The 15,534-nt window shown below is 43.9% G+C and overlaps 1 protein-coding gene across 1 annotated transcript in view; it reads left to right on the forward strand.

Moving 5' to 3' along the window:
* Positions 1-8,029: 8,029 nt before the first annotated feature.
* The window catches only part of SLC14A2 (solute carrier family 14 member 2), a 56,357-nt gene continuing 48,852 nt past the window's right edge, over positions 8,030-15,534 (forward strand). The window contains exon 1 of the mRNA XM_022561811.2: positions 8,030-9,667. Within this exon, the coding sequence (XP_022417519.1) occupies positions 9,488-9,667 (180 nt within the window). The 5' untranslated portion in view covers positions 8,030-9,487. The remainder of the gene's footprint in view (positions 9,668-15,534) is intronic.

A 15,534-nucleotide genomic window follows, 5' to 3' on the forward strand; every position in this document is an offset into this window, starting at 1 on the left:
CTCTTCTTCTCCTTCTCCTTCTTCTTCTTTCTTGTGTCTAGAATTCTCCAATCCTTCCACTTTTTCCTTCATTTCTGCCAATCCCAGCTGTATTTCTCTTCTCACTACCTGCACAAAATGTCCCTTTCCACATCAGGTGGGGCTCTCTCTGTCCTCTCCTCTCTGAGAGTGCACACTAATCTCTTGATCACTGAGTGTTTTCCTCCTGCTGTGTTCACCCCCACTGAAGCTTCTGGCAAGGCTGCATGAGGCTTCCACAACCGAAGCCCCCTAACTTCCACTCACCCCAATGTGGGTCCAAGCTTCTGTTCTCTTCGGGGATGGGCAAATCCACAACCCGTCTGTGTCTCCTCTTTACATTCTTGTATGGGATTACAAGGCAAGGTGAGCATTCGATTTCGATATTACAACAACTGAATGAGCCTCTGTTTCCATAGGCAGTACATGCTTATTTCTGAACTTGTGCAGCCCCTATAACTAGCTTCCTTGAGAGTAGGCCATTGCTATGACCCTGAGCAGGTTGTATGAAAAGCAGGGACTTAGCTTCTGCAGGCCAAGGCACACACTGGAAAAGACTGGAGTGTTTGCTACATCCTTTCATCTGGAGATAGAGGACGTAATGACATTTAACTAAAGTCATACATCTTTTGTTTTGATTTTGTTTTGCTGTTCTTAAATCTGTCTGGTTTTGCTTGTTTACTGAATGCTCTGACCACTAAGCAAAAAAGTTCTGAATTGAATGAAGATCTTTTCCAGGCCCTCTCCTACAGCTCCCACAGCCCACCTCTGCCACCAGCTGAGACCCCTACATCTGTGCCACTCAGACCTGAAGGAGCAGACATGGGGCTCTTGTTCAAATGCAGATTCTGCTTCTGCAGGTGGGGCTGAGCTGAGTTCAGAACTGGAGCTGATGCTCATCACGCATCTTGAGCAGGTGGGAGCAGACTGTATGCAAAACAAGAACAGACTTAGCGACCTAGGTCAGCACTTCTCCATCTGTGCTGCACGTCAGCATCCCTGGGGAGCTTTTAACCATCCCAGGCTGCAGCCCAGACTACTTAAGTCAGAATCTCTGGAGAAGGAGCCCAGGCAGCAGCATTTTTAAAGCTCCCTAGAAAGAGACGATGCCCGTGTGCTGTCAAGGTTGAGGACCTTTGCTCTCAGGGTTTAAAGGAAGGAGCATTCACATCTGGCTGGAGGGAATGGGGAGGTGCTTTGAAAACAATTCATCCCTACTCAGTTCCCACCAAACCAGATGAAAACAGTGGCTTGGGTTCATCATGTGCAGAAAATGGCTTATGTGAAGCCAGTTTTGAAAACTGGGAGACTGGGGGGAAGCCAGCGCCTAATCACGTTACAGCACATTGAGAAGCGCTGTCTAAAGCCATGGAGGATGCGGCAGGCGGGATGCCACACTGGGAGAATCCAGTCCAGTCGCCCCTTCGGCTGGTGCTTAAGAGTGACCTGAGATTGAACACCGGCCCCTTAACTGCCTCCCCTCCCCCTCCCATCAGTACCCCTCACCCCATTCTAAACACCTCCACTCTGTCCACAGAGTCCTTCCATATTCACCTGACTCTGTTTTAGCTGAATAAGAGGCTCCAAGGACAGCGCCTGGTGGGATCTGTCCCAGTTTCTGCACCCTCCCAGGGACAGCCTGACTCCCCTCTCTAATCAGTGTCGCTTTCAGAAAGCAAATATCTGTGCCGGGGAAAAAAATTATCAAAGTTTGGTTGAAAAGAAAGGGCGTAGCTCAAGGGCCTTACGGACATGCCAAACAAAGCCTTTTGGAGAGGTCAAGGACAGAACTCTCTCCCTGCCACGGTGGCAGATGGGGCTACACACCATCCCAGTTACACACGCAAAGTCCGAGTTCACACTGTGGTCCAGTTCATGAAAGGAGGCATGTGTTTGTACACACTGCATCCAAAGACCAAAAGCATAAACTATATACAGCCAGGCCCCTGGTATATGCATGGGAGGAGAGAGTCCTCCTCAGGGAAGAGTCCAAGACCCGTAGCAAGGGTGTCAGTGATGCAGAAAGAGCCCAGGTCTGAGCAATAGGAGGCAGGGTCAGCCCCAGCTCCTGTGTCAACCCCCATGTGACTTCAGGCAGCTAGCCTCACTTTGCTGGGCCTGTGAAGTGAGATGAATACACCATCCTACCTCTCTCCACACATCATGGGACCGTTTGAGGAGACAAATGCAGTTATAGTAAGGAAAGTGCTTTGTAAAGTATGAAATACTATGCGCATGAAGGCTTAAAGCAGTGCAAAATTTGTAGTGTTCATAGTGTGTGCACGTGTATATGTGTGTGCAAGAGATATGTGTGTGTGAGTGTATGTATGATTGTGTGCGTGTGGCGGGGGCATGTACATGAGTGAATGTGTGGGTGAGTGTGTGTGTGTGTGTGTGTGTGTGTGTGTGTGTGTGTGACTCTTGCACTGTAAAACAAATCCCAACCACCACATGGGTCAAAGGCAAGGTCAGAGCACCTCCGGGTGGTCAGGAAGGTACCGTTGTGATGACAGGGCCAGGCTGTGGGCAGAATCAGGGTGGATAATGGAGAGCACCACACATGACGCAGAATCAAGCCTGAGGGGGTCATGGGGCCAGAGGAGACCTCCTGCCCAAGCCAGGAGCACATGCTCAGGCACAGGGGGCCCAGCCCTCAGGCAGAGCCGCAGGGGAGCAAGGACAGTGGCCACCTTCAGTGCTGCTTAAGTTTTCCCCCAACTAGCCCCAACTGATGGAGGCACTTGATGCATCGTCCCCAGGTGGTCTGGGGACATGCCCAAAGCAGCCAGCTACAGACTCGAAATGTCTGTCCAGAAATGTTTACCTTAAAAATTAAAATGTTTGCATGCTACTCTTTTATAAGCCATGTTTGCTTAAATATACAACAATTTCCCACCAAAAACAATTAGCTTCTGGAGCAGTGTGCATATCCCGTCCAGAGGTAATGAGACCCTCAGACCTGGAGCACCTGGGAAGCTTTTTGAGCTGTGGCATGACCAAGTAGTGTTTTAAGATAATATATCCACCACCAGTGGGGAGGTGGAAAGGGATGTGAGCTGGCCTGGACAGGGGAGGGCCTGGCCCAGAGGGAGAGAATAGACTGATGCAGACAAAGGCCCTCGAAGGGAATTCTGACGGCCTGGTAATTGCTGCAGTTGGGATGGTGAGGCAGTGGCTCAGTACATAGCCCATGGAAGGGCCATCCCACTTGAAAAGTGTCAGCTGAGAAGGGTGTGGTGCGCACCTCTGAATGTCCTTCCAAACACAAGCTAGTATCTAAGGCGGAGATCAAAGGTCTGGTCTCTTACCTCCACCTCACATAGACTCCTGAGACTTTCAGCTGAGGGCCCTGGTTAAATTCCCAGCTACAGGCCCCAGCCCTGGCCCTGAAGGAGAGGCCAGAAAGATACGGCCCCCAGCACACTGGCCACCAGCCGTCTAACCCCAGACAGTCTGCTGATGGCCCAGAGGAGTTTTGCTGCCTCCTGACTCCCGTCCCACCCACCTGACCTTCTGGCCCCAGTGAGTCAGGCTCCTCTGAGCCCAAATCAAACTCATTGGGCCGGAGCTGCCAAGAAAAGCTCTGAGCCACTCCTAACAAGAGGCAGCACTTGGACAACATCTTATACAACTGACCCTGAGAAAGGCACCTCTCACCTAGGCCCGGTGGCCTGCCAGGCTCCTTCCTTTCTTCCCCAGCCTATCTGTCTATTGACCAGCCCTCTCCCTGGCCTCCCTGGGGATGATCCATGGGCCTCTTCTGTCCCCATTCCAGCGTCCACTGAGCCCTGCACAGCTGATTTCTCCCTTTCAGCAGCTGTCCACCAAGCTCAGGGATCCGCAGAGCCCCTGGCCTAGGGACCCAGCCTGACTCAGCAAGGTCCTTCAGAGCGAAGTCCCTGCCTTTGATCCTGCTGTCACTGTGATCGTAGCAAGACGGCAGAGAGTCTGGGGGCCTTGTCTGCTGAGCCAAATCAAAGGAAGCTCAAGGGGTCTGCCCTAGAGAAAGGAAGGTTTGGACTCAATCCCTGAAGTGCTCTTACGTGGCACAGGGAGTGCGAGCATCCCGTGCCAATGTGATAGACAGAACCAGAGCCCGCGATGGGTAAAACTCAGGGGCTTGATGTCAGCTCCACAGACCCAAGGGTTTCCGGTAATCAGAGCTGTTCACAGTGAGAGCAGTCTGCCTCATGGGGTTGTGGGACCCCAGCCAACAGTCAGAGGCACTAAAAAATGGACCTTCAAAGTTTGAAAGAGGCAAAGGATATCCCTTTCCGTCCTACGGTTGTAGAAATTTATGGAAACTCTCCCTTTCCATAATTGTATCAATTGTAAAGTCTTGGGTAAAATTAATCAATTCAGTAAATATTTTGGAAAACGTACTAATCACTTTTCCTTCTCCAGAACACTGCAACCTCAGTAACTCAGCTGGGTGGAAGATGACGTAAATGAGGCCATTTTAGATTCACTCCCCATGACAAGGTCACAGGCAGACTTAAACCCAACAAGCCACAGCGAGGGGGAGCTTCAACTGTGCACTGATTCACACCAAAAACTCAAGAAACCCTTCAAAAAAAGAAAAGAGGGGCTTCCCTGGTGGCGCAGTGGTTGAGAGTCCGCCTGCCGATGCAGGGGACACGGGTTCGTGCCCCAGTCTGGGAAGATCCCACATGCCGCGGAGCAGCTGGGCCCGTGAGCCATGGCCGCTGAGCCTGCGCTTCTGGGGCCTGTGCTCCGCAACGGGAGAGGCCACAACAGTGAGAGGCCCACGTACCGCAAAACAAAAACAAACAAAAAAAAAACAGAAACCCCTCAATCACAGGCCCTTTCCTCTCATAACTGCAGGAATATGCCGGGAGGGTGCAGCTTCTCTCCACTGGGCAGAGGCATGTTTTTTTTTTTTTTTTTTTTTTCCAATAGAAATTTTTTTTTTTTTAAACATCTTTATTGGGGTATAATTGCTTTACAATTGTGTGTTAGTTTCTGCTTTATAACAAAGTGAATCAGTTATACATATACATATGTTCCCATATGTCTTCCCTCTTGCGTCTCCCCCCCTCCCACTCTCCCTATCCCACCCCTCCAGGCTGTCACAAAGCACCGAGCTAATATCCCTGCAGAGGCATGTTTTTACATTGCTACTGGAAACAGTCTTTTAGAGAAAAGAGCTAGAAGAAGAATTTCAAAATTAGTACAGTAGAGTGGAAGCCACACTTTCTGATGTTGGGAGGTGAAATGGGGTCCAAGTATATGGACTGAGAACTCACAGTCTGGCTTCTAACACCCAGCTTCGCCTTGGCTGCTGGCTGACTCCGGCTCCAGCAGGCCCACAACTGGGATTTCCTGGCACAAAACAGGTGTGTATTTTTTCAGGCATTTCCTTGGCTGGAGTGCTCGCCTGCCTCTTGCCTGCTCAGCCAAGCCCTAACAGGAAAGCCTGGGCTGGTCTCCCTGAGGCAGGGAGGTTGGGGAACTGCCCTGTGCTTCGACAGCAGTCCCTGCATCCCCCCCACCCTGCCCCACTTTCCCTCCACACTGAGGGTCTGCTGCCTCTCTCCCTGCTTCTCTACCGCCAGAGCGGCAGCTCCGTGCCCCCTGGGATAGCCTAAGGGCACACAGTAGGTATTCAACAGGGAGCTTCTTACAAAGAGGAAGGAGGGCCCAGTCTATCTGGGGAGCCTCCTTGCGGAAGGTTGAGGCCTGACTTTTTGGAGAGATAGGAGGCTGATCCAAACAACCATTTCTGTCCACATTTCTGAGGGAGAAGAGGAGGTGCGGGCAGCCAAGGAGAGCGTTCTCACGCCAAGCAGATAATTATGTGTTCTTGGAAGCAGGTTTCATGGACTGGCTCAGAACTGAACTGGGAATGGGCTCTGAGGGCTGCCGCCTTCTGACGGGACGTGGCTCGGGCAGCGATTTCACTGTCCAGTTTTAACAAGTGGCCGACGCCTTATGGAAACTTTTGAAAGGCATTCTGCTTCAGACCAGCCAGTTTGCACCTCATCTGGTTACTTTAGCCATCTTTCCCTTCAGTTTGGGAGAACACGAAGGGAGGAAAATAAAAATCACTGAGCACCTACTGTGTGCCAAGAACCAAGTCAGCACTCTCACTGTCCTAAGAACCCGCTAAAGAGGGAGAGACAGAGGCCCATGCAGCAACTCCTGGCAGAGAAAAGAGTGAGGCTGGGCATCTCAGCTTCCACAGCCTTTGCTCTTTCCAAACAGTGACCTTCTCTTTACAAGGCCATTTTTGCTGCACGTCTCGCCCCTACCCCAAAGCCAAAATTCCCCCATTTGAACAGGATAAACATTCCCATGGCAAAGGAACGCTGTGTTCCCCAGAGGAGATGCAATCACGTTGTTCCTGCCGAGGTTATGTGGGCTTATGAAATAGGACACTGGGCTGAGGGCCTGGCCCCGGGCTGGAGGGCTGCCTGCCTCCCCCCGCCTCCCCCAGCTGTGCCCTGCAAGGCAGTTGGAGTAATAGAAGGAGCCCAGGGTGGGAAACAGGGTCTAATCTTGACTCTGCAGCAAGCTGATGTCTTCCCTGGCTCTCTGCTCCCTGTAGCCGTCACAAGGCAGCAAGTTTGCTTCAGAAAGTGCAGACAGTTAATCCACGTGAGAAACAACTCTTGCTTTGCTTTCCTGGGCCTTGATTTCTCCATCGGTAATTGGGAATATTATCTGCATACAGGAGGGACTCAAAGGAAGAGAAGATGGAGCCTTTTTGGAGACACTCTGGAGAGTACTTCCGTTGTGCAATCATTCATTCTTTCCATAATCATTCAACATATATTGAGGGTTTATTATGTGTCAGGCTTTCTGCTGAGCAATGCAAATACAGAAATCAACAAGGTAACAGGCCCTGTTCTTAAAGGGCTCATAATATACACACACATTTTTCATCAAAAAAATATATAAATGTTTGAAGTCCCGTAGTTAGAAAACAATTCCTACTCCTGTATTCCTGAGCCGCATCACTATGATTTTTATCATATTTCCTTGATTATATAATATACATCTTTCTCATATTTTAACATTTCTTAAATCAGGGTGCAACCTGCAATTTTAATTGCCAGCATTTTCTTCTTTCTTGGTTATATATGAAACAATGATACATCTTACAGTTGATAACATCTTAGATTCAATGAAATATGTTTGGGGAAAAAACTTATTTTTCAACTGGATTTTTAATGTAATTCACAGCCACTGAATTTAATATACGATTTCTCCAGAACATTTCTAGTTCATTCAGATATATAGTGTCATGCAGATCGTGTGTCTAGATATCTCACTGCCCCTCACGTTTTCAACTAGGTGACTTGGAAGGAATCGTACAAACAGGCTGGGATGCTGTATCACCTCTTAGCCACCAGAGGGAGAGAGTGCATTGGGAAGGGACAGATTCTCAGGCTTGCGGGCTTTCCCTCTCCTAAACCTTTCCAGGGTGCCCCCTCCAGGGCAGTCTGAAACTCACTGAAACGCCACCTGCAAAGTCAGAGTAGAGGAAAGGCCCTCTTTCAGAGCCATGGCAGAACGAGAAAGAGGAGTTGGTTTGATCTGAATGATGTTTGCTGACCCATGCTAAAAATCACCCATGGTTCAAATGAGCTCTTCCTGGGAATGAGAACAAGTGCTAGACACAGCAGAGTTTTGCCTCAAAGTGCAGAGCTGGTGGGCAGGCCCACACCTTCTTAAACCATTCAACACCTGAGACCCACAGTGATTTGTAAAGTTCCCCCACTCTAGCAGTTACCTGCAGCTTTCCACCCTTCCTTAACCCTTTTCTTCCTTCCCTCCTTCTCCTTCACTGAACTACTTATTTATCGAATACCTACTATGTGCCAGGCTCTATGCTAGGAGCTGGGATACAGCAGTATAAGGAAAAATACTGGGTCGCATGAGGACATGTGACAGGAGACCATCAGGGAACGCATCACTGATAGGTGATAATTGACACAAAGGGAAAAGTAGGAGTCACCCAGGTAAAGAATGAGGGAGAAGCCTTCCAGGCAGATGGACCAGCATTTACAGAGACCCTGAGGTAGAAAGTGCTAGAAGAAGGCCAGTGTGGAGCCCAGTGGCTTTCCCTCTGTAGCCACTGAAGGGATTTAATCAGGAAACAGACATGAGTAGTCTTGAGTGTTAATATGACAACTCTGACTGCCTGTGGAGCACGGCTTGGAGGAGAAATCTGAGAAGAGGTAGAGGTGATCATTTGAGAGTTATTGGAGAAGTGACAAGAAGTAATGACAACTAAGTGGTGATACTGTACATCAAGGTGTATCTTAGAGATAGAATTACTGGATTTGGAGAGTGGAAGAGAAGGGAGCACGGAGTTTGACTCCTGAGTTGTCTGAAGGAGCAGCTTGGAAGGGGGAGGGGACTTTTCCGGGAATGGGCCCCTTTGAGGGAGGAGGACAGGACTTGGGCAGGGAACATTGTGAGTTGTCTCATTGTATTAAGTTTAAGCTGCTTCTGGAACATCCACATGCAAGTATGAAGTAAAGAATTAAATCTATGAATCGAGTGCTCAAAACTGGGCTGGAAATGTTAGATTTGGGAGTTACAGGCATGTAGATGGAAGGTTAACCCATGGCAGCACGGACCAATGAGGAAAACTCTAGCTCATACCGAGAGGAGACTGTGTGCGGATCCAAAACCACCTCCCAAAGAAGCAATAAAGTCAAAGTCAAGGAAGACGTAATTGAGCTGGAAGAGGCCAAGGAAGAATGGCTGAGACAGGAAGAGGAGAAGTACAGAGCTACGAGGAGGCAGGCGGACTAAACTGGAAACTAAGGACGCTGGGCAGAGGTTGTTTAAAACCAAGTCCTGGCATAAGCCCTGGCCCAGTGGTGAAAGGAAAAGGAGCCCCACATGGAGGGACCCGTGCACATAGCCTCCAAGAGATCATACCAGAGCTGCTTACTGCTCCTGGGGAAGGGAAGGGGGGAGGAGCTGGAAAGGGCACTGAGGGCAGAGGGGAGAGAGGGGGCACTGCAGGCCAACTGTCAGCAATATAAGCTGCACAGCAACTAAGAAAACAAATCTCTCTTAGACCCCCATTTGGTTGGAAGACCCAGATCCACATGTATGTATCAAGGGGAAAATATATGTACAACTAATTACCACAATAAGAGAGTACAATGGACGATATGAAAGGTAGAGAAAAAATATTTTAGTGATCAGAAAAAAAAAAAAGAGATCTAGTCTAACTGGGTGGTCAGGGAAATCTGCACAGCAGAAATGGACTTTCTTCTGGGCTTGGAAGAATGGGGGCATTTTGAAAGGTACAGGTCACGTGGGTTGAGGAATGGCTTCAGGCCCCTCTGGAGACTGGAGGAGTAGGTCCCTTGTGTCAGGACAGACCTCAGTCCTCCTGGGGCCTCCATCCAGCCTTGGTCAAGTCCCTGAGGCCCCATCCTGACTCACCTGTTCTTCCCCTTTCCTTTCACCAGTCACATGATCCATGAGTGACCGCCGCATGGAAGAGATGTCTGACACTCACATTCACAGCAGTCCTCTCCTGCCAGAGCCTCTTTCCAGCAGACACAAACTCTATGAGTCAGAGTTGACCAGCCCTAGCTGGCCCTCAAGCCCCCAGGATACACACCCGGCTCTGCCCCTCCTGGAAATGCCTGAAGAAAAGGTGAGGAACGTCCCTCCCAGGGTGTTTCCCAGGTGGATGGTAGGGGAAAGAGTGTAGAAAGATGCTGCTCTCCCAGCACATGTGACCTAATGCCATGGAAGTGTCGCCGCTGGGGAGATTCTGCCTCCCAAACGTGCTCACACCCACAAGCAGCCCTATTTGGCCTTAGATGGAAAATGTGGCTCTGTGTGTGACATGATTTTAAGGACAAGTAGAGAATGCACACACACACATACCAGTCTTCCAACCAGTCCCCAAAATCTTTCCCCTTACACCTGCACCCTTGAATTACTCTACTATCTCCAAAAGGAAGCCCTCATTCAAACACAGGCCTTCAGCACCCCTTGGACCCAGAAGCACCAAGGCAGCCTGGCTAGCTACAGATTCAGTGGAAGAGAACCCAAGACTGCTTATGTTTTTTAATGAGATGTAATTCAGGTACCGTAAAATTCACACCTTTCAAGTATACATTACAGTTTTTTAGCATATTTACAAAGCTGTGCAAACATCATCATTATCTAATGCCAGAATATTTTTATCACCTCAAAAAGAAAATCCATACTCATTAGCAGTCAGTCCTCATTCCATCCTCCCCCCAACCCCTGGCAACCACCAATCTACTTTCTGTCCCTATGGATTTGCCTACTCTGTACATTTCATATAAATGGAATCATATAATTTGTGGCCTTTTGTGGTTGGTTTCATTCATTTAGCATAATGTTTTTGGGTTCTTTCAGTAGATCATTCCTTTTTATGGCCAAATAATATTTCCTTGTATGAATATACTGTATTTTATTTATCCATCAGCGGGTGGACATTCGGGTTGTTTCTGCTTTGAGGCTGTATAAGTAGTAATCCTACTACAAGCATCTGTGTAGAAGTTTTTGTGTGGACACGTTTCTATTTTTCTTGGGTATATACCTAGAAGTGGTATTTCTGGGTCATATGGTAAGTCTATGTTTAGTATTTTAACAAACTGCCAAACTCTTTTTCCAAAGTGGCTGCATTAGTGTATATTCTCACCAGCTATGTGCACATCGTGCCACTACACCTCCTCACCAAAATGTGTTGCTGTCTTTTTTGTTACAGCCTAGGTGAATGTGAAATGGCATCTCATTGTGATTTTGATTAGCATTTCCCTAATGGCAAATGATGTCGAACATCTTTTCATGTTCTTACTGGCCACTTGTATATCTTCTTTGGAAAAATGTCTTTTCAAACCTTTTGCCCATTTTTTAAATTGGGTTATTGGTCTTTTTATTGTGGAGTTGTAATCATTCTTTTTATATTCTGGATATTAGACCCTGTCCAGATATATAATTTGCAAATAATTTCTCCCACTCTGTAGGTTATCTTTTCACTTTCTTGATAGTGTCCTAGAAGCAGAGTTTTTCATTCTGATTAAGTCCAATTTATCTATTTTTTCTTTGATTGCTTATGCTTTTGGTGTCATATGCAAGAAAACATTTTCTTATCCAAGGTCACAAAGATTTACTCCAATGTTTTAATCTAAGGGTTTTATAGTTTTAGCTCTTACATGTAAGTCTTTTATCCATTTTGAGTTCCCTTCTGTATATGATATTAAGTAGGGGTCCAATTTTAATATTTTACCAAGTGGATGTCCACTTGTCCCAGAATCATTTGTTAAAAAGATTATCCTTCCTCCACTGAATTGTCTTGATATTCCTAACAACAATCAATTGACTATAAATGTATGGGTTTGTTTCTGGACTCTCATTTCTATTGAACTGATTTATATGTTTATCCTTATGGCAATACCACACCACCTTGATCACTGTAGCTTTGCAGTAAGTTTTGAAATCAGAAAGTATGAGTTCTCCAACTTTGTTCTTCTTTTTCAAGATTGTTGTATCTATTCTGAGATCCTTAAATTTCCATATGAATTTTAGGATGCAACTTTCAATTTCTGAAAAAAAATAAAAAAGCAACTGGCATTTTGATAGGGATTGTGTTAAATCTATAGATCAATTTGGAGAATGTCATCTTAACAATATTAAGTCTTTCAGTCCTTGGACATAGGTTATCTTTCCTTTTATTGAGTCTTTAATTTCTTTCAATGATGTTTCATAGTTTTTAAGTGTACAGTCTGGCACCTCTTTTGTTAAATTCATTCCAAAATATTTGATTCTTTTTCATGCTGCATAAATAGAATTGTTTTCTTAATCTTATTTTTCAATTGTTCATTGCCAATGTATAAAAATAAATTTGTTTTGTATATTGATTGTCTATCCTGCAAACTTGCTGAACTCATTCATTATCTCTAATAGTTTTTTGTAGATTCCTTAAGGATTTTATGTATAAAAGGATGTTCCATCTTCAAATAGAGATAGTTTAAATTCTTTCTTTCCAATATGGGTCCCTTTTGTCTGTTTTTTTCTTACCTAATTCCTCTGGCTAGAACTTCCAGTACAATGTTGAATAGTAGTGACAAGAGCACACATCTTTCTCTTGTTCCTGATCTTAGAGGGAAAGCATCCAGTCTTTCACCACTAAGTTTGATATTAGCTGTGGGTTTTTATTATTAGGTTGAGGAACTTCCTTTCTATTCCTAGTCTGTTGATTGTTTTTTATCAGGAAAGGTTGCTTAATTTTTCAAATGTTTTTTCTGTGTTTATCAAGATAATCATGTGAGTTTTTTTCTTTATTCTATTAAACAATCTGTTGATAGTTTTTATAGGTTGAAACAGCCTCAAATTCTTAGAATTCTCTTTTGGTCATAATCTTTTTCATATCCTGCTTGGATTTGTTTTGCTAGTATTTTGTTAAGGATTTTTGCATCTATATTCATAAAGCATATTGGTCTATAGTTTTCTTTCTTGTGATTACTTTGTCTGGTTTTGATATCAGGATAATAGTAGCCTTATAGAATGTGTTAAGAAGTGTTCCCTTCTCTTCTACTCTTTAGAAGATATTGGTATTAATTCTTTAAACATTTGGTGCAATTCACAAGTGAAGCCACCAGGACTTGGGGTTTTGTGGGAAATTTTGGTTTGGTTTGGTTTTTAACTAATTCAGTTGCTTTACTTTGTTATGAGTCAATTCAGATTTTCTATTTCTTCCTGAGTCAGTTTTGGTAGTTTGTGGCTTTCTAAGAATTTATACAGTTCATCTAGGTTATCTAATTTATTAGCATGCAATTATTAATTTCTTTATAATCCACTTCCTTATAATCCTTTCTTTTTCTTTAAGGTTGGTAGTAATGCACCCTCTTTCATTTCTGATTCTAGTTATTTCAATCTGCTCTTCTTTTTCTTTGTAAAACTAGTTAAAAGTTTGTTAATTTTGATCGTTCCAAAGAATCAACTTTTCCTTCCTTCTACTTGCTTTGGGTTTAATTCACTGTTATTTTTCTAGTTTCTTAAAGTGAAAGGTTAGGTTGTTGAGATATTTCTTCTTTTTTAACATAGGTATTTATATTTACAAATTTCACTCTACTCAGTGATTTAGCTGCATCCCATAAGTTTTGGTGTGTTGTGGTTTTGTTTTCATTCATCTCAATGAATGAAATATTTTCCAATTTCTCTTCTGATTTCCTCTCTGATCCATGGATTATTTAGGAGTGTGTTGTTTAATTTCCACATATTTTCCAAATATCCTTCTATGTTTGATTTCTGATTTCACTCCATTGTGACCAGAGAACATATTGTGAATGATTTCAATCCCTTTACTGATATTTTTATCAGTAAAAATGTTTTACTTATTTATGGCCTAGCATGGTCTATATTGGAGAAGGTTCCATGTGCACTATAAAAGGTATATTCTGCTATTGCTGGGTGAAGTGTTCTATAGATATGTATTAGGTCTAGTTAGTTTATAGCGTTGTTCAAGTCTTCTATTTCCTTGATCTTCTGTCTAGTTATTCTATCCATTTTTTTCAAGTGGAGTATAGAAGTCTCCAATTATTATTATTGAGTTGACTTTTCCTCCCTTCAATTCTGCCAACTTCTGCTTCATGTAATTTGGGGCTTTGTTAGGCATGTTAGTGTTTATAATTCTTATATCTTCTTCATAGATTGATCCTTTTATCATTAAAAGTGTCTTTCTTACTCTCTAGTAACAAATTTTGTCTTAGCAAAAGGTTTATTTTGCTGATCTTAGTATAGTCACTCCAGCTTTTTTTTTTTGGTAACGGTTTGCACAATATTATCTTTTTCCGTCCTTACAACCTATTTACATATTTGAATATAAATTGTGTCTCTTGTAGACAAGATTTAGTTGTATAACTTTTTAAATTCCGTTCTGCCAATCTCTGTCTTTTAATTGAATTGTGAATCCATTTATATTTAATTTAGTTACTGATAAGGTAGGATCTATGCCTGCCATTTTGCTATTTGTTTTCTATGTCTTTTTTCTGTTTCTCTATTATTTCACTATGCCATCTTTTGTCTTAAACAGATATTTTCTAGTGTATCATTTTAATTCTTCTGTCATTGTTTTCTATATGTTTCTAGTTATCTTCTGAGTAGTTGCCCTGGATATTACAACTAAACATCTTAATTTATAACATTCTAGCTTGGATTAAAACCAACTTAATTACAATATTATCCAAAAGCTGTGTTCCTATGTAGCTCTATCCCCACCTCCTTTGTGCTGTTACTGTCATACAAATTATATCTTTATACACTGTATGCCCGCCAACACAGACTTACAATTATTTTATGAAGTTGTCTTTGCATCAGAAGGGGAAGAAGAGAATTACCAAAAATACATTTATACTGTCTATTGTATTTACCTATGTAGTTACCTTTACCAATACTCTTTATTTCTTCTTGAGATACTAGTGTCCTTCTTATTGTCCTTTTATATCAGCCTTGAAGGACTCATTTTAATATTTCTCATAGGCAGGTCTACTAGCAATAAATTCTCTCAGTTTTCATTTATCTCAGAATGTGTTCATTTCTCCTTCATTTTTAAAAATCTGTTTTGCTGAATATAGAATTCTTGATTGACAGTCTTTCTTTCAGCACTTTCAATATGTCATTCCACTGCCTTCAGACTTCCATGGTTTCTGAAATTGGGTGTTAATTCTATTGAGGATTTCTTGTATGTAATGCCTTGATTCACTCTTGCTGCTTTCAAGAGTCTATACAAAATTACTCTTGTCTTTGACTTTTAATAGTTTATGATATGTCTAGGTGAAGATCTCTTTGAGTTTATCCTACTGGAAGTTTGTTGAGCTACTTTGATGTGTCTATTACTGATTTTCATCAAATTTGGGAAGTTGTCCAATATTCCTGCCCCTTTCTCTCTCCTTCCCTTCTGGAATGCCCATTATGCATATGGTGGTACACTTGATGGGTCCCACAGGTCTCTGAGGCTATGTTCATTTTTCATCTTTCTGTTTTCTTTCTGTTCCTCAGATTGGATAATCTCAATTGACTTGCCTTTAGGTTTTCTGATTCTTTCTTTTTTGTTGTTTTTTTGTTGTTGTTGTTTTTTGCGGTACGCAGGCCTCTCACTGTTGTAGACTCTCCCATTGTGGAGCACAGGCTCCGGACGCGCAGGCTCAGCAGCCATGGCTCACGGGCCCAGCTGCTCCGCGCATGTGGGATCTTCCCGGACCGGGGCATGAACCCGTGTCCCCTGCATCGGCAGGCGGACTCTCAACCACTGCGCCACCAGGAAAGCCCTGATTCTTTCTTCTGAGTGCTCCAAGCTGCTGTTGAGCTCCTCTAACAAATTTTTCATTTCCATTTTTATACCTTTCAACTTCAGGATTTCTATTTGTTTCTTTTATAATTTTCTCTTTATTGATAATCTCTATTTAGTGAGATTGTTCTCATATTTCTCATACTCTCCTTTAGTTTTTAAACATGGTTTTCTTTTGTTCCCTGATGATATTTTAA

This window comes from Delphinapterus leucas, chromosome 14 (assembly GCF_059928025.1).
Source record: "Delphinapterus leucas isolate spDelLeu-1000000601 "Yukka" chromosome 14, BTC_Dleu_Yukka2, whole genome shotgun sequence".
In the NCBI taxonomy this organism is placed as follows: domain Eukaryota; kingdom Metazoa; phylum Chordata; class Mammalia; order Artiodactyla; family Monodontidae; genus Delphinapterus; species Delphinapterus leucas.